We start from the raw sequence: 20,886 nt of genomic DNA on the forward strand, positions 1-20,886 counted from the left end.
CAAAAGCTTGATCAGGCTCAGTCAGAGGGCTGAGAGGTCCATATTTTTTAATCATCTTTCATGATTTTAGGCTGTTGAAAGTCTTCTTCTCAAAAAGATGTTATTTTGTGTGAAGCATTTGTTTTGTACATGGAGAACGAAATACTGTGCAGTAGTTCAACCAGACTGACAACTGAGAGGGCAGAAAGACACAAAAATACCTCTAAGCAACAGTTCAAAAAGAAAAGAAAAAAATCTCCAGTCACAGGTAAAAGAAAACTGGAGGCTTAGCATCAAAATGTGTGCAGATTTAAGCAAGTTCCTGTGTCAGTGTCAAGTGCACATTAACGCCGAAAAGGAGCTACAATTAACAGGCATGTAGCTTTGGCAGTGCTATTCTCTGAACGCCACAACGGGTATAGAAAACTAGTTATATAGTTGGATCAGGAAACATCAGCTGAACATACTGTGGACTGACAATACACAGCTTAAATCTGTTTAATTAATAGACTGCAGAGAACTCAAAGTAAAATGGACAAACTGAATATTTAGAGCCAAATTAAAAGCAGTGTCGTGGTTCAGTAATGATCAAGGGTTATTTGTGCTTTTCTGGACTGGAAAACAAGTCCCAGTTCCAACAGTATTCTCTCCTGTCATGCAACACTGTAGGGACTCCACACAATGGAAGTTTTGATCATTTAATCATTCATCTTTTGGGACAAAAACTATTTTAAATGTAAATAATACATCTGGTGTCTGAATTATACAGTTTTTATTTATCTCTGTGATAATAGCCATTATTGAAGGAACGAAGAAAAACATCAGTATAAAAGTTGATTCCAAACTTTTGAATGCAGTGTAGAGTATATCAATCCTGAATATACTGTGCAAATTGTTAAAGGTTTAGTGTGTAATACTTAGGGGATTTAGTGGTGTCTAACAGTGAAGATTGCAGTTTGCAACCAGCTGAAACTTCTCTCGACTAGAATTCCTTCAGTCTTATTTTTCGGGAGGTTTTTTTTTAGGGGAGTGAAATCATCCACAAAGGTCTCCTACTCTCCAAAACAAACAGCTCAGGTGATTAAAACTGGTAAAAACACTGAATAAACCAGTTTCACGTTACAAATCAGTGTATCTTTGATGCTGTTTGGCATGTCAGAGACAGCTCACCCGACAAATGCTAATGTACGCTCACCTTTTCATTTTGGAAACTTGAGACCCAGATATTGGGGAGGATTTCCCCAGGAGATGAATTATCCACAGAGGTCTCCTCCTCTCCACAACAGAGCAGAGGTCTCATTTATCAAACAGTGTGTAGCATCCATAAAGAAAATGTACGTACAGACAAAAGCCAAAAATGGCGTGCCCCAAAAAATATTCTACATTTTCTATAATCAGGCTTCCACCTCACCACCTGGGTCGCCAATTTCCTGTCTCCAAGATGTTCGTAAGTGTGGGTCAAAGTTTCTCCCATCAAGTTTGTTGTTATACATCACAAATTTTTGCATGGGAAGTGGCGTACACTTCTTTAAGGCCTCGGTTTGTGCGTACCCAATGTTTATAAATGAGACCCCAGGTCGTTTAAACCAATAAAAATACTGAATAAAGCAGTTTCATGTTACAAATTAGTGTTTTTCCTATGCTGCTCATTGCAGAGGGGTTTCGAATTATGGTGGCCTATGAGGAAACACAGAAACACTATGGCCCTTTCTAAAGCCAGTGTTTGCTTTGTCTGTCGTGGGCTACGTAGAAACATGGCTGCAAACATGGTGATTTCCATAAATGACAACCTGCTCCCTGTATAAATATAAACAGCTCATTCTAAGGTTACGAAAACACGACAATTCTTATTTTCAGATGATTATACACTAAAGAAAATATACTTATTATATTCTATTTCTGCCCCCTAACTCCTCCACAGTGGACCTGTAATAACACAGAATGCACTGATTGACAGTGAATAGTTTAATTATGCATTCTCTCTTTCATTAACTTCCTGTATTCTTACATGGAGGTCAAAAACCCATTTTTTTTGTGGCTTTGTGGCTCTGGCTTTGTGCACGAGGACATGTCTCACTGTAACACAATAAGGCCTGCAAACTGTTGCTACAAAAATATTTATGTGTGCTTCATTGTTAATATTTTCCTCAACTGAAACTAATAGGTCTGCCCAAACCATGAAAAACTGCTCCAGACAAGGGTATCCAAATACTTTTGTGTGCTCAGTTAAGCTTTATCAGCATCTCTGGATACATAGACTTTGAATATAGTGCACTCTAGTGGCAGGACGAAGCTATTTCAACCTCTAAATATATTGTCTCACACACACACACACACACACACACACACACACACACACACACACACACACACACACACACACACACACATTCTTCTTTAGATGCGGGACACTATAAAACAATTGCAGCATATATGGAAAGTGCATTGTGGTCTCGGAGCATCAAATATCTTCTAAGTCACACACACACACACACACACACACTCCCAGCCAGGGTGGAATTATAATACATCCAAAGTCATGAGCCTGAAACCAAACACAAGAGTGCAGACTGCAGATTTTAAAGTGCTGGTGGGAGGAGAGGATGAAGAGAGTGGAAGCTGTAATGCTGTGAGAGAGAGAGGGAGAGAGAGAGAGAGAGATGAAGTGAGAGAACGAAGGATAAAAGGAAGAGCTAGCCTGGGCCGACTCCCCTCTTCCCTCCACTACACGCTTTATCCATTACCGCTGAGAGAGACAGCCACTGAAAGTTTCTCAATCCTCTGAGACGGAAGAGGGTGGAGGGACTCTCTTTCTTTCTTTCCCTCTCTTTATCTATCACACACACACACAGCTGATGTTGTGGTGGTGTTGCTGTTGAGGGAAGGAGAGAAAAAGCGTGGGAGGGTGCATCCCACAGCATCCCTGTGAGTGTGTGTGTGTGTGTGTGTGTGTGTGTGTGTGAAAGAGGCTATGGCGGCACCCAAAAGACCACAAGAGAGACAGAAAGAAGAGATAAGTAGAAAGACATGGAGACAGGAAGAGAGAAAGGTAAGGAGACACTGCGGGTACGGGCGAGTGAAGTGAGGTCAAGCCTTTTTACACAGAGGCTATTTTAAACTCCATTTTCACCCAATCCCTTAACAGCTGATTACACATGTCAGGACCAGACAGCTACTTTAGACTGCAAACTTCCACCACTCTTCTCATTTGTAGGGTCAGTGTGTGACACATCTCCAAAGTAAATCTCCCAAAGTCTCTTAGCTCTTAGTGCTTGAACATTAAGCTTTGAGAAAAGACTTTCACTGGACTCCACAGATGCTGTGTGTATGTTAAGCGTATATGCACACACGCAAATACATGCCTCATACATATTACATCCATGCGTGCATGTATATTACATCAGCACTAATGTTTCCAGATGTGTACAGGCTGTGAGTGAGTGTTTGAAGTGGTTGCTCTGTGGGCTAATGGAAACCCTGAGGGGCCCATATCAATGAGGGCTTAGCTTGCCCCCCCCATTAGCAGCTGTGCTAGCCTCAGCACACTGTCAGCTCAATAGTGAAAGGTTAAGACCATGGGACATTGCCAAATGACTGAGGGCCCCATAGGTCTTCAGTCTGGTATGGAAACACGGAGCAATGAGCATAATTATAGAGTTCTGAATGCAGTTTGCGCAAATATGCATGGAATAATAATGAGGCCGACTTCAATTCTCTGACAATTAGTTCAAAGTCCTGAATCAGCGAGAATGTGACACACATGCATTTTACAGGGTTTTATGTGCGGTGTATTTGAACACACTTACGTGCATGTGTGAACCTTGATTTTTGTGTTTGTGTGTGTTCTTTGTGTGCATCTCAACAGGAGAAATATCATATTTGGAATAGCTAAAAAGTGGCATAAAATAACCAATTATGCCCAAAATGCAGCAAAAAAATAAATAAAAAAATTGTGATGTCAACCTACCTGTCGTGGTCTCGTCCAACGCCCCAGACACGGATGCTACTGATTGGCTGAGAGTGGAGCAGGCTGCGATCATCTGGGTCAACCAGGGTCAACATGCGGTCTTGGAGCACCAGCAGCATCCCTTTACCCTGTAATAAAACAAAATGAATGGTATGCCTTTATTGCTGTGGCACCTTGTACAACAAAATTTGCTGTGCAGCTCCTGAGACAGTACATTAACATTTCACACATGCATGCACACTCACCCAAACACCCAAACACATATGTGCACCTGCCATACAGTTAAATAATAATGATAAAAAATAAGCCATAAAAAAGTGGCATATCAGAGGCTAAAATCTGTTCACAGTGACAAATGCTATTACATCTCAGATATTAATGATAGATATTAAGATATTAATGCATGTTATGTACAGTTTTTGCACAACAAAGATGCACTATAGCTGCGGTTCACAACAAAGATGCACTATAGCTGCGGTTCACAACCTGCAAGATGATTAAATCAAAGGTATCTAGATGTAGTTAGTACTTTCTTTTTCTGACTGTTCTCTAATCCTTTTTTTTTTGCGACATAACTGATAGTTTGAACTCTTCAGGCCTCTAAAAACTACAGAAAATGTCAGAACTATGAGGGATGAGAATAACAAAAATTGATTGTTAAAATGGAGGAAATGAAAATGCACGTGACATGGGAATATAAAGGTGTAAAAACAGATGTGAAATGAAAAACAGAGTGATAAAATATTAAGTGCTTTGATTAATTTAAAGTCAATCTGATTAAAACAGTATATGATGAAAATAAGGCCATGTTTCATATTTTCCCCGTCTTATATTCATAATTCACAACATAAAAATGCCATTTATCATTTAAGAAAAATAGCCTGAAGGGTGAGAGTACCAAAAAATGGAGGTAATAAAAATGTATGTGAACCCTCACAGTGTTGCTCTAAAAATCAACTGGGCTGTGTCACTGTCTATTGTTGTTGGGGGAAATTTGCCAATTGGACTTTCTGCCAGAAAGGGATTTCCTGGATAAGGTCAGGAGCAAAATGCGTGGTTTTGACTAATTGAAAAGATTTCTGCCAGAAAGGGCTTTCAGGCAGTTTAGGTTCCCTCTGTGTTGCCAGCACCTGGACCCCAGCATGAATGAGCAGGGAGCTCCAGGTACTGGCAACACAGAGGGAGGTTGAGTGTTGTTCATTTACATGTCCTGCCCATATTGTGTTTAAACCATTAGCAACAGTCCACTGACACACACGGACGTTTAAAACGAGAAGGCAAATCACTCCTCTTGCAGCTAACAGACCTGCAAACTGTGACGTGGTGTTGCACTTTGCTCACAAGTCAGAAAGTCAGGAACCACTCTACTTTAGTATCCATACTGTATATAGTGTATGTAACTGACACACTGACCTCTCCCCACACACCAGCTGAGTCCCGTATGTCCCTCCTGCAGTAGGACAGCTGTCTGATACAGTGGTGGACGGCCACGCTGCTCCTCCCCTCACACAGGTCCTGCTCTGCCATCTCCACCCAGCCCAGAGATCGCACTGGAAATGACTGAAAGGAGCACAACACACACATCACACACAACACGTCTTGTTTTAGTAGTTTTGCTCATTTTGTCAGTTACGATGATCCCATGCTCATTAAAATAATTGGTGACATTAACAAGGCAACACTGATTCAATTAAGTCTCTCAGGGCAAGAAACAGAGTCAGTCAGATGATTAGACAGGTTTGTTTGAAGTCGGCAAAACGCTGGAATAATCCTTCACTGTGTGCACAGTTAAGACAAATTAGGGAGTCCAAAGATGAACCAAGATGTCACTCTGACAATAAACATTTTGGATAATAGTTTTACTTTTTCCTTTCATTATTCTCTTCCAAATACATTTGACTAACCTGTGGGTTTGTTTAAAACCCGTCTGATACTCTGATTAGTCATGCTTTTTGCCCTGCGTGACTTCTTTACAGCAATGTCACCACTGTCCCAGATCCCAGCAAAAAACTTATATATTGTATATTGTCACCATAACTGAAAGACGTCATGGAAAATGTACAAATATAATCTACAAGTTGATGGAAAATTTAACCTTAGAGGTATATGACACAGGATTGTCTTTTACTGACTGTAAAAATGCTCAATGCTAACACCAAGTCCACTCTTGTTTGGAGTTTCACCTCATTATAGTTGCGTTTTTTTCAGTGTTGTGTCTCTTCGATGCCTGCTGCTTACAGTCTGGCACCTGGTTGCTACCTTTTTATAAAGCCCCGACCTCACCTGAGTGCTGTGGGGGTACACACTCATGAATGTCACGAACACATAAAATAAGAAAAGACAGGCAGAGAGCAGAGTCGCTGCAGAAGAATACGCCACACACTAAAAGCAGGTCGAAAGTGATGATTGATAAAGATTACCTCAGTATGAGTCTATTCATTGTGTTTTAGGAAAATTCTGCCAAGTATTCCTTTGAGTATAAGAGCCCACACATACTTGCATACTAACATACATCCACAGTAACTCATACAAAGTTCCCCCTACATTATTTTGCTTACAGAGGTACAGTACTATGCAGTGACAGGTACTGTACCATCACAAGCAAGGCATCAGAGCAACAACTGAGAGAAGTTTGATTGGGGAAGACAACACATGAAATATGAAAGACTGTGTGTGTGTGTGTGTGTGTGTGTGTGTGTGTGTGTGTGTGTGTGTGTGTGTGTGTTTATATGGACTGCATCAGGCCAGCAGCTATTACCATCCTCTCTCCTCTCACTTTTTCCCCCTTTTCTTTCTCTCTCTCTACCAAAACGCTGAGGAGAACTACATTTCTCAAGTCCTGTAACAGTGTCAAGCAAACATGCACTTCAGCACACACACCCACGCATGCTCTCTCACACACACAATGATCTCCCTCTCTCTTCCACTGACCATGTTATTCTCTCTTGCCTTCTTCCTCATTAAACTTTCACACATCATGAGATCATAACTGAATTCCAACACTTCTCCCCTGAGTTCCTGGGTTCCTCTGAGATGTCTGAATATCTCAAGCTTTTCTTTCACTTGAATTTTAATTAGTAAAGCACATTTTATTCTCATCTGAAATCCTTTGTGATTTCAGACTGTTCCTCACGGAAAAAGAACAAATCGTAACGGAACAAGAAAGCTTACATGGTGCTTTTGGTTTTGGAATCTGATATGTGATGCAACATTTGCCTTTATTTTATGACTTCTTATTGCACAAAAATGAGCAGGCAACATTTAACTTTTTAATATTGGGTTGATTAAATATGTCTTTTGCAATAGTGGTGAAATTTGTTTCGGATCAAAGACGTTTCTGTGCAGCAGCAAAAACTCGTTTGGCTTTACAGTCACTGTAGCTCAGTTCACAAAGTAACCACTGAGTGGCACTGCAACAAACAGAGAGAGAGGACAGTGTGACACTGAGCAGGTTCATTACGTCATTTCAGACAAAACCTGGTGACCTCCCCTCATTAACAAATACTGTGCATGACTTGCTGAAAGGCTGACATTTTGTTTAACAAATACGATCAGACTGGCTTAATAACAAAGGAATGTGTGCTCATCATGTTGCCAGCAGTCATTTATAGGTGGTATGAGCACTAGTAGTATCTGAACAGTCTGGCGTTCCACCCAAATGGGGCTGAAAGTCAATGAGAGCTTCAGTGAACTAGCTGATAACCTACCACTGCTAATTTTGACAGATATTTTAGGTCTATTTTTTTGTCTTTAGGTGAAAGTGCATATTAGTTTTAGTCACATCTTAGTCATTTTTAACCTTTGTAATTTTAGTCTAGTTTTAGTCGACAAAAATTCATGATATTTTAGTCAGCTTTTAGTCACTATATTTTCTGTATGTTTTTATTTTTATTTTTAAACTAATCCAGTGAGGCTATTTCATGTATCAAAAATTAGAATCAAGGTGACAGGATGTATAAAAATTTCATTTGGAATTTTTTTCTACAACTACAATAATTTCTACACACAAGAAGCTGTCATTTCTCCAGCAGTTTTTGACAGGTTTAAGTGCTGATTTACGAGCTGCCACTAACTGATCATAACTTGAAAAGCTCAACATTTCTCTATTTATGCTCTCAAAAACTTTGACACCACAACTAACTAATCTGAGACAACTAGGATTAATTGTAAACTTGATTGTAAGAGGCAGAAAAATAACTTAATTAAAGCCAAATCTCAAATATGTTAGTCTGGATATTTAAACTCATGTCTCACAGAGCTGGTGATTAAAACTAAACTTCAGAGAAAATTCCATGGAGTTCAGACTCTTTACTTACAGCACAGCTACACTCACAGATAATTGAGCCTCCGACCTGCCTGTCAAACAGCATCAAGCCATAAACTTTACCGAGACAGTCCGGACTTAGGTGCAGTCTTGCGGGAATCAACCGATGTGAAGTCCGGAGGCTGGTGGCTGCTTGCTCCGCTGCCGTTCAGCAGCTAACAAGTGGAGCTGCTAACAGCCACTGCTGCAACTAAAAAAACTACAAATCCATTCAGCAGCTCTACCATCCACAGTCATACACACACAGCTGATTATTTACTGCTGAATTACAGCTCCCAACTCACACCAACGGCTGATGCTGCTCCGGTTTGAGTGTTTTTGCCGGCAAGTGAAACATCCTGGCACAGACTATTTACTGGAGTTTGCCAGCCTGTCGCTCATGCAGCACCTGAAGATAATTACAAACACGGGCGTTCTCGGCTTTCAGTGTACAAGAGTCCACCATGAACATTTTCATCATGTGTTGTCTCGTCAGCGAAAATGAAACATAGATTTCATCTTAGTTTTTATTATCGAGATCTGTTTAGCTCGTCATCGTCTTGTTTTCGTTATGGTAAAAGGCCGTTGAAACATTTCCGTCATCGTTTTTGTTAATGAAATTAACACAGTTACCTACCACACAGGCTTTTAACTTTTTAAGTGATAATATTTGAAGTTTGCGGCTTCTGCTTGTAGCTGTAACTGCCTTCAACTTTGTCCCGACTGGTCACCGCAAAAATTGTGTGTATATTAGCAAAACAATGTCAAAGGGCGTCTGCCTGCTTCAGCATTGCATATAAATTTGCAAACTGAGACATAGTAGAGCTATGAGTGTTGAATGTTTATGATTGTGCTTTCTATAAGGATGGGCAGTGTTTAAAAACTTATGATACCAGTACCCCTCAGGTGAAACAGATACCAATAAAGTACTTCATGTGATACCTTTGTTTTCCTCAATGCATGTGATACAAGTCATATAAACGGAAGCTTTCCGCTGCATAAAATACCACCAGACTATCTGTGTGTGTTTGTGTGTGAGTGAGAGAGAGAGAGAGAGAGAGGGAGAGAGAGAGAGAGAGCATGTGTGTCAGTAAATGCAAGTGTCAGTTATACGCTGATATGTGTCTGGGACATTCTGGCACGCTGAACTGCCGTCAAACACACCGCCCTCGACTTCACAACACCACAAACTGTACTTACAAATACTCATTTTTTCCCCAGAGCAGAGTACAAAAAGGATCAGATGGATAGTTGTTGTTGCTGTGGGTTATACAGTTGATACCTTAAAGGCACTGTGTACCAATACTCAACCTTCATGCCTGTCCTTGACTACAGCAATATTCTGTATTGTCATGCTGCCCCATCAGCACTTAAGCAATTAAACTCTGTGTATCATAGTGCTCTACGCTTTAAAACAAACAACAAACTTTGCACTCATCATTGTTCCCTGTATCACACGGTTAGATGGGCTGCCTTACAGTCAAGAAGAACTAGCCACCTGATATCATTTATTCATAAAGCTCTGCTGTTGAAGCTTCCAAACACCCTAACATGTCTTCTGTCATTTAAATCTACTAACTACAGCACACGTTACAGTACCTGCTTAACCTTACATATCCCTCATGTACACACTAATGCTGGCAGACCTGGTGTCAGGTACTGTGCACAGTTTAAATGAAAGTAACTGCAAACTGTTCTCAAACTAGTCTAACAAAGCCTTTGGAGATTTTAAAGCTTTATTATCTTTCCAATCAATTACTATCTTTTAAGTCCTTGTTTGTTGTGGCGTTGTGTTGTTCCTGTGTTGTTTTTGCTTGCTGATTGTGTTCTTGAGAATGTTTCTTGTTCTCAGGTCTCTCTTGTAAAAGAGATTTTAATCTCAACAAGACTGCCTGAGTAAATAATGATAACATAAGACAAAAAGATGAAAATGATTTTGACCCCCCCCGCCAAAATAAAAAAAAATCCTGACTGTTGTTGATATATGTTATATTTCTGATCTTACCATTGCCTCTGGATCAGAGAAGGTGTTGTTGAGGTCCACTGTCTCCAGCTGGGCAGGGGCGCTACAGGGAAACATCAGTCATTAACAATCAGTCACATTTAAGTCATATTTCCCAACTAACCCATGAAAATACATAAATCTAGAAATTATACATATCAATTTACTATAGAGTATGTGTTTTTTATTACTTGAGTTTAAGTGAAGCATAGCGCAGGGTAGCCCCTTCAAACGCCTTCAGACTGGGATCTGGATACACTGGATAGTCCTTCAGCTCCTGGAGCAAAACAGACATTCAGAAACGAGGACTAACATTAGCTGCAGACTCTGGTGACGAGATGAAGAAGATTAAAAACAGGCAGATTCTAATATTGATTTCACCGACTTATTTGATCTCATTTGCTTTTGTAATAACTGAAGAGGATAACGTCCTTTTAAGTTAATATGAGAGATATTCATCTTTGTTGAATATGCACCTCAGCCTGACCTGGACTGACATTACTGTGTGCTCATTTCAATCTAATAAATACAGCACTGAAAGCAGAGATATATCAATAACACCGCCAAGCTTTTAGGCAGAAATGCAGACTAAAGACAGCTATGCAAAAAGTCACTGCGATGAACCGCAGCTAATAAAAAGAAGCTAGATGTGGAGCACACAAGGAAAATGTCATCCTCTGAAAGAATATGAATCTTAATGTTTTCAATAGTGATTGGACAAACATGGAGAGGTTGTTGGTTTGGGTTAAAAAGATAAAATAAAATGTGCTTTACTTTAAATTTAAAAGCACATTTGCAACAGTCCCATTTAGACCAAAATTAATCAAGAAAATAAAGAATAAATAAAATGGATCTGAACTTTAACAGATAGAGTGTTTCAACAAGTAAACACCTGAATAAATGTGACTGTGACTCACGTTGGCTGTGCAGGTGGTGGTGTTGAGATTTGGTCCAGAAGAGGTGACATCATTGTAGGGGGTGGAGGAGGAGGACGAGGAGGGGGAGGGGGAGGGGGAGGAGCCAGAGGGTGAGGGGACCGGCTCCACCGAGCTGTCAGATATCAGACTGCTGGGGCGCTGCGGGAGAGATGGAGAGAGATGCAGCATGAGAGAAACAGAGACAGACAGAGAGTGGTGGGCGCATCAATTATCACCAGGAGCTTTCCAATATATTGGGCTTAGATCGTGTTTTTGCCAGTAATAGTGTCAGTCTATGAAAGAATGGAGATTCCTCTCTGACCACAGCTTCACAGGAAACAGTTCAACCTGTGGTTACTTTAGTTCTTTGCATGTCACTATTTCAATTATTGAGATAATGTTTTTGAAAATTTTATATGATTGACAAATTGTATAGATGTTTGACTAAATGATCCACTGCTAGCTTCATCAGAGTTTCCAATCACATCTCACTCCTCATCAGCAGATTGAGTTTGTTTGTTTTCATTCAAGATACATGAAAATGGCTCACTGAGACTGTTAGATGCGGTTAAAACTACTGCAGTTAAAAAACTTGCAAGTGGACCTTTAGTTTCAGATTGTTTTCTCCAACTATGTTTAAGATTAACTTGTTAATTTATAAATGTCTGTTTTTGTACATTAGCATGTTTTCTTGCTGCTTCCACCAATGTAATTGCCTGGGTCCAGACCTTGGAATCCGCCCACACCACTGAGTTGACAGATTCGTCTGGCATCATGATATGAAACAGCGGTTTCTTGGTTGAAAAACAATCGATCCAATCAGCGCCACAAGAGGGACTAACACTATTGTCAAGCTATTGTCATGCTGTTGACAAGCTGGGCGCCAGAACCATGGTGGAGTAAGAAAATCAATAGCGACCACTAAACAAGATAGACACCTGCACATGTACAGTCAAGTAAATCAGAGTGTCATAAAGTGTCTGACCATGAGGTGTGTGAGGTCTGTGGGTCCTCTCACCTCATTGGGTGGCTTGAGGGAGTCCTGTGTTTCCTGTTTTGAGTCGTGCTCAGCGTCTGGCTCATTGTTAGGAGAGGTGTGCTGGTTGCCGGAGGCAACAGGTCGGTGGTACTGTGTGGTGCCAGTGGGGATGTGCCAGAAATAGATCTCTGATGAGTCTGAGATTTCCCGCCAGCCAGGGGGCAGGTCCCCCTCACCCCATACATCTGCTGCTGGATGACAGTGATACACAAACACATATTGCATATGAGTGTGTCACACAAACACATTTATATGACTGCACATGTGACACATACAAAAGGCTGCAAAAACACACACACACACACACACACACACACACACGCACACACACAGGGATGGACAGGGTAAATTTCAGTGATGGTCAGCCTGTCCCTTCTTAGTTTCTGTTGTCATAGCAACTCCGGGGCTCATCCCCTGTAGTCGGACCCAGTGGGCAACAGCATCTCTCCCTTCATCGCTCTCCTGGTTTTCTTTTCCACCGTCTGCCTTCTTATATTTCTCTCTCTCATATTCTCCATCTATTGCTTTGTCATGCATACTTGGCAATCATCGCTGAGTAGATCCAGCCCTGCCTTATTCTCTTCCCTTTTCTCCTTCCCTTTTCACACCCTTCTATCTGCAGTATCCTATCCCTCTGTCCATCCTAATCGCTCTCTGTGCCATAAGGTGGCTCACAGGGGCCTTAAAGGTTCCAGCTTTATTGCTGGAGTTACTTGCTTGGCTAAGAAGAGGCTTTTGGTAAATTTCCAGATCAGACAGTCTGTAGGAGGTAGAAGGAGGGAAGAGAGACAGAGAGGGAATGAAAGGAGGGTGTAACAGAGACATGATTAAAGGCTGACACAGATATGCCGATAAAAAAAAAAAAGGAAGATCAGATGAGAAGACAAAACACACACATATCTAACCTGTCTCCCGTGGAGTCTGAGGAGAGGGTGTCTCTTGGGACAGGGTGGTCCAGCTGGAGTCTTCGTCCTCTGATGGAGTATCAGGAGTCAGATCCATTCTTAAGCCCACTTTAGGGAGTCCAGTCTCTGGTTCAGGATCTGGCAGGGTAGGGGGGGGCCGGTTCCTGGTGGGGGTGCTCTTCTCTGCAGCCCGAGTCTGTTTAGGGGACGAAGGCGGATACTGTTGCAGGAACTGGTTCTCATTGTTGGGGTGCAGCTCCACCTTGATCACTCGGGGCTGGGAGCTCCGTGGGGGCTTTGCAGGACTGCGTGGACTAGCCTGAACCGGGGCACAGAGCTCCTCCCTGACCTGAGCTGGAGCCTGGCTCTGGAGGTGGTTTTGGTTGTCTGGGACCCACTCTGGGCTGTTGGAGGACGAGGACGTGGGTGAAAGCGGGGCTTCCACCACCACTGGTAGCAGGGGCTGCCTTGGTGTAGGTGTGGGATCATCTTCCTCTTCCTCCTCCTCCACCACTGGTGCCACCTCTTCCTTCTCTTCCTGGCAGCTCTGCTTGCTGCTGGACTTCTCCTCCTTCTGGCTCTCCCTCTCCTTAACAGGGCTGGCCTGCTCCTTCTCTGGAGAAGGCTGCTGCTTCTTTTCCTCCTTTTCCTCTTTGTTTCCCCAGTTGAGATCCAGGTCCCAGCCTTTCCCATGGTACTCCAAGAAGCTCTTGGTCCGTCTGCGGAACGGCGGTAGCTGTGAGTTGTCTTTTCCAAATTCCAGCCAGTCAGAAGTGGGGTTATTGATGAGATCATTGTGAATTTTGCCCTCTGTATTGGCCCTGCTCAGCTCCAACTGCTGACTCTCAGCTCTTCTCTGCATGTTGGCCCCATTCTTGGCCAGTTTGGGGTTGGTTGTATTAAACAGCGAGGCGGAGGATGAAGAGGAGTAGAGGGCGGAACTGGAGGAGGACTTTGTGGGGAGGCCCCTCCCTCTAGTTACAGGTTGGTTTTTAGAGGACAAAGCCAAGTTGTCACTGATTCCCATGGCGCTCCGCACGCTGGTCATAGCGTACCTCTGACGGCTCTTTGGCAAGGTGGCCGAACTTCCGGTTTCCATGGACTCCTTGATGACGTCTCGACCAAGCAGCTGGTTGTATGATGAGCGAAGGCTGAGGGAGGTGGGAGGGGCGGTGGAGGGGCCGCTGCGATTGGCCAGACCCACATTAGAAGGGGAGGAGCCAGAGCGGGAAAGAGGAGGAGTTTGTACTGACATCATGGCTGACTGGAAATACACTGCCGGGATAGAGCTGATGAGAGAAGAGACACACTGTCAGAACTCATTTAACAGTGTGTGCAACACAATATGGACCAGCTGGTACTGGGATTATAAGGTTGATTTCAATGTTGACATTAGGGATTTTAAAAAATCTGCTAATACATGAGTAAACTATCATATAGCATTATTCTTTAAAGGTATACTATGCAGGAATTGTTGGTTAGCTACCTTGTGTGACCAGTACAGCCAATGAAAGTACAAGTGAAAGCCAATCCCAGATCGACTCTCGTTTTGGAACAAGCTTTGCCAATTTCCTGTTTCGCCTTTTTGGTGCTGTGTCCGTGATTTTTGTAGCTTTCTCTTGGGTGCGCGCTTCTTATGAATTGGCACCTGGTCATTACCTTTTTATAAGGTCCTGACCTCACCTGCATGTTGTGCTGAGGAACATCTCAAACTAATTATTATGGCATTGACATCCCTTTGCACTTATTTTTTGGTAAACAAATGTTTGTTTTATAGACATGTCTCATAATTGCTCTAGGATGAATTAAGGTTGATTGCCATCATGTCCCTTCAGTCCTTCCCAGTTGATGTAGATGTATCACTCAACACACTGGGCACATATTGCTTATCCAGACATTTATATTTGATGAAATCACCAGACATCGTTAGGCTAAGTGTTGTCTGTAAATAACCAACCTGTTCATATAAAACTGTTTGATCTCGGTTAAAATTTAGTTGAAGACAACAGTCTTGCTGCTGTGACTTTACTGTATGACTGTAATGTTACTGCAGCAGCCTTCCACTCAAGCTAACGTTGGCTTTAGCAACTGTCACCAGCATCATTTACCACACTGACAGTGAATATTCACTAATATTAGGTGCCTCATATCTCAGTGTGCAAACCTTGGCTAACCCACTTCACAACAGCTTTTCTCTTTTTTTTTATTGACACATTGCTGGACCTTGACATTGGCAGTATAGGCTAATGCTAACGGCGCCACAGATGGAGGAAGAAAAAAATTAAAATGTTTATCTTTTACTTTTTTTTAAACTAATACTATTAGTACTATTATTGTGAAATATTACATAGGCCACAACAAAATAACCATAGAAAAAAGCCCATAGACTATGGCAAAGCCTACTAAATAATAGCCGTTTTATCTGGGTTCCTGCCCTCCTCCCCAGCTCCACATTAACTTACCTGCTCTCTGGGGAGATTGACGGTTATGACATCACATGAACGGCGAAATATGCTGTACTGTTGTCACATCAAAACAACAAAAGCTCTCTGGTGCCCTCTAAACTACCACTACACTACTGAGAGGAGTATATGTGCTGAGAGAGAACATTAAAATAAAACAAATCCATGTGTATATCAGCAGGAAGAGCGCTCATTAAGTTAGCTGACTGTTAGCAGTTAGCTGTAGCCGTTGGTCACAACCAACAGCTCACGGAGGTTGCGTTGATTTACATTGTGAGGCGTTCCAGCTCTTCAGTAAAAATGAGGATTGGGCTAACGTAAATTCTAACGTTCTTATGAGGTGTTCAAGGTAATCTTGTAAAATGTAGCATTTGGCGAGAAACTTGATTAAGTCAAGCTGTTTGAAGGAGAAATTTGTAAATGTTTCCACAGCACTATAAAACAGATATTAGAAATGAAGTTATGATGTATCATATATAGTAAATAGGCTTTTGCTTATTTTTTTTAAAGATGTTTTTTCATGTGAAAGAAGGTTATGTTAAAGGTTTTTCGTAAATGTGTATTACTGGATTTGTGCTCATTAAAGGTAGTGTAATGGACTGATTGACTTTAAAACTGTTCATTTTTTTTTTTTTTTTATTGTGTACATTTCTGTGTTTCCCTGGCACAAAAGACGAATAATTAACAACAAAAGAAACACCAATATAAAAACACTGGTACTGGCTATTAGCAAAATTGTTATTTTAAACATTGGTGTAACATATTTTTATCTTTATCTTTTTTTTTGCAAACAACATGGTTTTTTGGGGGGAGGGTGGCCACCACTGATGTGATAGCAAGTTCCTTTTCCCCATAAGGATACACTGAGTTGGCGTTGACTGGATGCAGGTCTGGTCTGTAGCTTGGAAGCAAAGCCAGAGCTGCTATCTTCTCGCTTTTTTATGATATAGGGAAACAAGTTTGGAGATCAACATTTTTGGATTTATTGTTGGTGCAACCAGCCACATGGCAACTCTTTGGCTTGTGTTATTAATTTAAACTGGTTTGTTTGAAGTAGAAATTTGGAGACAAGTTTCAGCCTCCTCTATGTACACTGTTATTGTCTATGCAGGAGCTGGTTTGCTTACCCCCAGAGGAGGCGTGGTGATGAGAGTTCACTCTGGATGACGTATTGCCAATCTGATGCATAAGAAGAAAATCAGAAAAAACAGGCAGAGGGCAGTTTCTCTGTGGAAAAATACACCACCACACGCTTTTTGTGTGTCATAAGTGATGATTGAGAGGAATTTGTATGAGTCTTTACATTGTTTTTCTTTTCAGGACAATCCTGCATAATTTACCTTTAAACTGTAAATTTTTGACAAGGATCCCTCAAGCTGGATTCAACATTTTTCTCCATTCGATTTTTGAAGACAGAAAGATAAGTAGGAAAGTGTTTCTCACTTTCCATTTTCCCTGAGTCAGTCAGAGTACAGTAACACTCCTCCTGTGGTTGCAAGCTTCTTTTATGCCTACTTATCTTTATGGCTGATAAATGGATGGTCGCTGGGTTAGTATATTTAAAAGCTTTGTTTCTCCAGCCTCTCTGCATATATCCTGTACTATACTAATATATATGTTGTTTAATCATTTCCAGTATTCTATCTGTGCTTGTCTCTGACATCATCACAGATAGGTGACATCATCCAGTTGAGATGTTCAGTGCTGTGTAACTCATTAGCATTTCTCTGATGTTACTACTGGGCATAAAGCTGATAAAAAGCATCTTGCTCTTTGCTCTCTCTGGCTGCAGCTCAGCCGGTCTCTCAGAGCCTTTTATTGATACACAACGGTACAGATTCTTCTCCAGCCCCATGCTGCCTTTTTACACATAAGGTGTCACTGTTAAAGTGTTAAAAACTGCATCAAAGACATGGACCTGGACTGTATTCTCATGTTATCGGAAGTGAGTCAGACCCTCGATGTATTCGCTGAAAGCCGGAGCTGAGCAGTAAGCCAGTCTGTGGGGAGGAGAAGTGGCAGCCAGCTCCTGCTAACAAGCTAGCAGTGTCTCTTTTATCTCTGGGTGGATCAGCCCTGTGATGCAGAATACAGACAGATGGATGGATGGCAACCAAGACAGAGAATCACTGTGACCTTAAGACACGGCACATGTACGGGTTGCATCACTGTTGCCTCTGTTTTTGAATTATCTAATGTGTCTACAACCCTGTGGGAAGCTGGTACAAACAACTGAACACTTCGACAGGTAGAAAAACATGCCCAGGCACGCAAGCATAATGTATAAACATCCTGTCACCCAATCATCAACACACACACACACACACACACACACACACACACACACACACACACACATAAACACACCTCAAACAGTGCTGCAGTCATCATCAGCCTTTTCTCAGAAACATGGAAAATACAAACGCAGCAGATTTTAAAGCACGACAAGATCTTGGGAAAAGACAGAGGCAGGATTTTTGGAGCCGGCAGAATCCCTGGCCGGTGCACTTTGTTCATGCGGGGCCCCTATCCGCTGCCCTCTCCCTGGGTGGTTGTCGTGTTGTCCATCTGTCACTGAGCCAGACAACGACAACAACCTGTTTGTGCTGAATCTGCATGCACTCACACTCTAGGCCTGCGACTAGACACAAACACAGTGTCAACAGGTACAAACTACCTGCACTGAGCTGAGCAGCTTACGAAAACTTCTTCAAAATGAGGTGTCAAAAATGCATTGATACCAGGCTAACAGCCTCAGACGCCTGGAGATGCAAGCTTTCCACCAGACACCTACAAACTGTGCCTTGAGCCACTGAAGCCGAAAATCACAGCAAATATGTTGCATGACTCAGAGGACGAATTACACATCCTGACACAACCCCCCCAGAAACACAGACAAGAAGTAATAAGCAAACAGCATTTCAACTCCCTATTGTCCCTTTCTTCTATTCTTTTTTAAATATCCCTATGTCTGAGTCGCAGACAAACTGGATCATCCTTTTCTTTCCTGTCTCCCCTGACAATGCAGCTAGATCTCCATTAGTTAAACAAAGTGGGGCGAAGAGAGGATGTGAGGGGGGAGTGGGGAGGAGAGAGGATGGTTATTAGAGAGGGAGAAAGCAAGGAGAATGACACAGCAGTTTGCAGGACAGCGGGGCGCAGTCAACACACAGAGGTAGTTTAACTGTTGTCTTCAATAAATCTGTTGTGCTCGCCAACAGCCGAGGTCATTCATGAGATGCACGAGATTTCAGCAGCTGGTCACGGGACAACAGCAAACTGCATATACTAATAAAACAATAGTGACTATGATCTTCCTTGTGCTTGTATTACAGTAAAATGTACAGTAATATATGAAAGAAAACAAACAGATATCATATAAATCATGTCCGTTCCTACAGATTTACCAGAATTATAGCAATAAAACTTGTTGACAGACAAAATACAAGGTCCTCTCTATTTTTGGAGCAAGGTGGCCTAACAGGATCCTTATCAGCTCTGGTTGTTTACACTATCTGCTCACCTTGCATGCAGATTTACAGACGAGAGTGTATTCGCCTGAAGGTCACCCTAAAAACAAAGATGAGATTGGTATCATTTTATATCAATAAGATATTTTAGAGATCCATCATCAGATCATATGGAGATATAGACATAGATCCTGGCCTGTCAGGGGGAATCCATCCTTCATCAACTTACTCCCTGTAATGGCAGGCCTCTTTCCTCAACTCTGAACTGCACCCACTGCTTCACAAATGAAATGCAACAGATGAAAGCAGAGGCTGGGGGGGAAATGAACTTGAAAAAGTCGATGATGTCATGGGTGGAGTGCTCTCGCCCCTCTTTTCTTGCTGCCTGCTCAATAAAGTCGCTCACTGAGGTATCAGAAACTGCGTTAGACCGTCTTTAAATGCACCGTAACGCCGAGGATTCATAGGTGGAGTTGCCATTATCGCGGAAGCAAAGCTGTCGTGAACAGACGCAGTAAATCTCCAGCATCCAGCCCCTCTCTCTCTAGCCCCATCACCACCGCCGCACTGGGAGGGGAGCGCATCCCATCGAGAGCATCTATTTACATCTACTCACCGCTTCGGTCAGCCTCCGGGCTTCTGCGCCTCCACTCCCACGACGACACACACAAACACACAGACACGCAGTAGTGAGCAGGGCCGAGGTCGACAGCCGCTTTTAAGTGCCAGTCCGCCCGTAGCTGCAGCCGGCCGCCCGTATTGGATCACATCACATCATCTGCCCTCCCAGCCCGGCTCGGTGCTCGCTGGCGACCAAGCTGCGCTTTCTCTCTGCGCCAGAGGATCCCGGAGCGGCGCGGCGCTGTGGAGCCTTCAGCCAAGCCGGCCAATCACGACCGAGGACGCAACACGCTCGGCGCACGGAGAAGACGCAACCATAATAAATCTGCCGGTGTTATTTTGCATCTCAGGTAATGAAATCACACATCATCGGGGTCTTACGTCATGCAGTTGTCTGAAGAAATATGAATGGTATATGTGGTACACCAGTGATCACATCTGCCCCTGAAACACAGTTTGAGTTCCCCTCAGATAAACAGTGTATCAAACTCAAAGTGGTCCTAAAATGTATGATGTCACCATGAAGTTATTTCCATACAGAAGGCAAGTCCAGATTACAATTCAGATGAGTTAAAACTTAAGTTATTGTAAACAATACTCTCTGCTCCTTGGAATAGGGGAGACCAGGGACAGGTGTAACACTTTTGCTACTTCCCCAGCAAATAAAAATACATATTCACTGGAATAACCAATAAACAATGTCAATGTGAGCAGCATGGTGATGCAGTGGTTAGCACTGTTGCCTCACAGAAGGAGGGTTCCAGGTTCAAATCCACCAGCTGTGTGGGGAGCTCGCATGTTCTTCCCGTGTCAGTGTGGGTGTAGTCTGGCTTCCTCCCACAATCCAAAGACATACACTTAAGGTTAACTGGTGACTCTACATTGCCCATAGGTGTTAATGTGACCATGAATGGTTGTCTGTGTCTATGTGTCAGTCTAATAAATGTCAATATATCAACTAGTGAAACTGTATATGGGTGGTTTTATGAATTAAATTGTCTACAGATAACACCTGTCAGTGGTTTTAATGTTTTGGCTGATCGGTGTTTATCCATTGTTGTATTTAAGGGCATCATAAAGAATGTGGCGACAGAGACATGTGCTTGTTTTTCTTCAGAGGCCAATATGTTTGAATTGTTGTTGTTTTATCGTGGATTTTGGTACTATATGTTCAATTTGTTGCATTTTAAATGTGTTTTGATTGGCTGCTACCTCGGCCAG

General features: G+C 42.3%; 1 protein-coding gene across 3 annotated transcripts in view; it reads right to left on the reverse strand.

Annotated features, from left to right (window-relative positions):
* The window catches only part of LOC126389266 (amyloid beta precursor protein binding family B member 2-like), a 58,032-nt gene extending 38,170 nt beyond the window's left edge, over positions 1-19,862 (reverse strand). Inside the window, exons 1-9 of one of the 3 annotated variants that reach the window (XM_050042843.1) lie at positions 19,274-19,301; positions 19,098-19,144; positions 13,113-14,401; positions 12,187-12,398; positions 11,169-11,327; positions 10,443-10,528; positions 10,255-10,315; positions 5,360-5,506; positions 3,947-4,074 (exon numbers count right to left, since the gene is read on the reverse strand). In XM_050042843.1, the coding sequence (XP_049898800.1) occupies positions 3,947-4,074; positions 5,360-5,506; positions 10,255-10,315; positions 10,443-10,528; positions 11,169-11,327; positions 12,187-12,398; positions 13,113-14,370 (2,051 nt within the window). In that variant the 5' untranslated portion in view covers positions 14,371-14,401; positions 19,098-19,144; positions 19,274-19,301. Of the gene's footprint in view, positions 1-3,946; positions 4,075-5,359; positions 5,507-10,254; positions 10,316-10,442; positions 10,529-11,168; positions 11,328-12,186; positions 12,399-13,112; positions 14,402-19,097; positions 19,145-19,273; positions 19,302-19,660 lie in introns of those variants that run through there. The other 2 variants (XM_050042844.1, XM_050042842.1) reach the window with 2 other exon arrangements.
* Positions 19,863-20,886: the final 1,024 nt, after the last annotated feature.

Source organism: Epinephelus moara, chromosome 4 (genome assembly GCF_006386435.1).
Source record: "Epinephelus moara isolate mb chromosome 4, YSFRI_EMoa_1.0, whole genome shotgun sequence".
Taxonomy (NCBI): Eukaryota; Metazoa; Chordata; class Actinopteri; order Perciformes; family Serranidae; genus Epinephelus; species Epinephelus moara.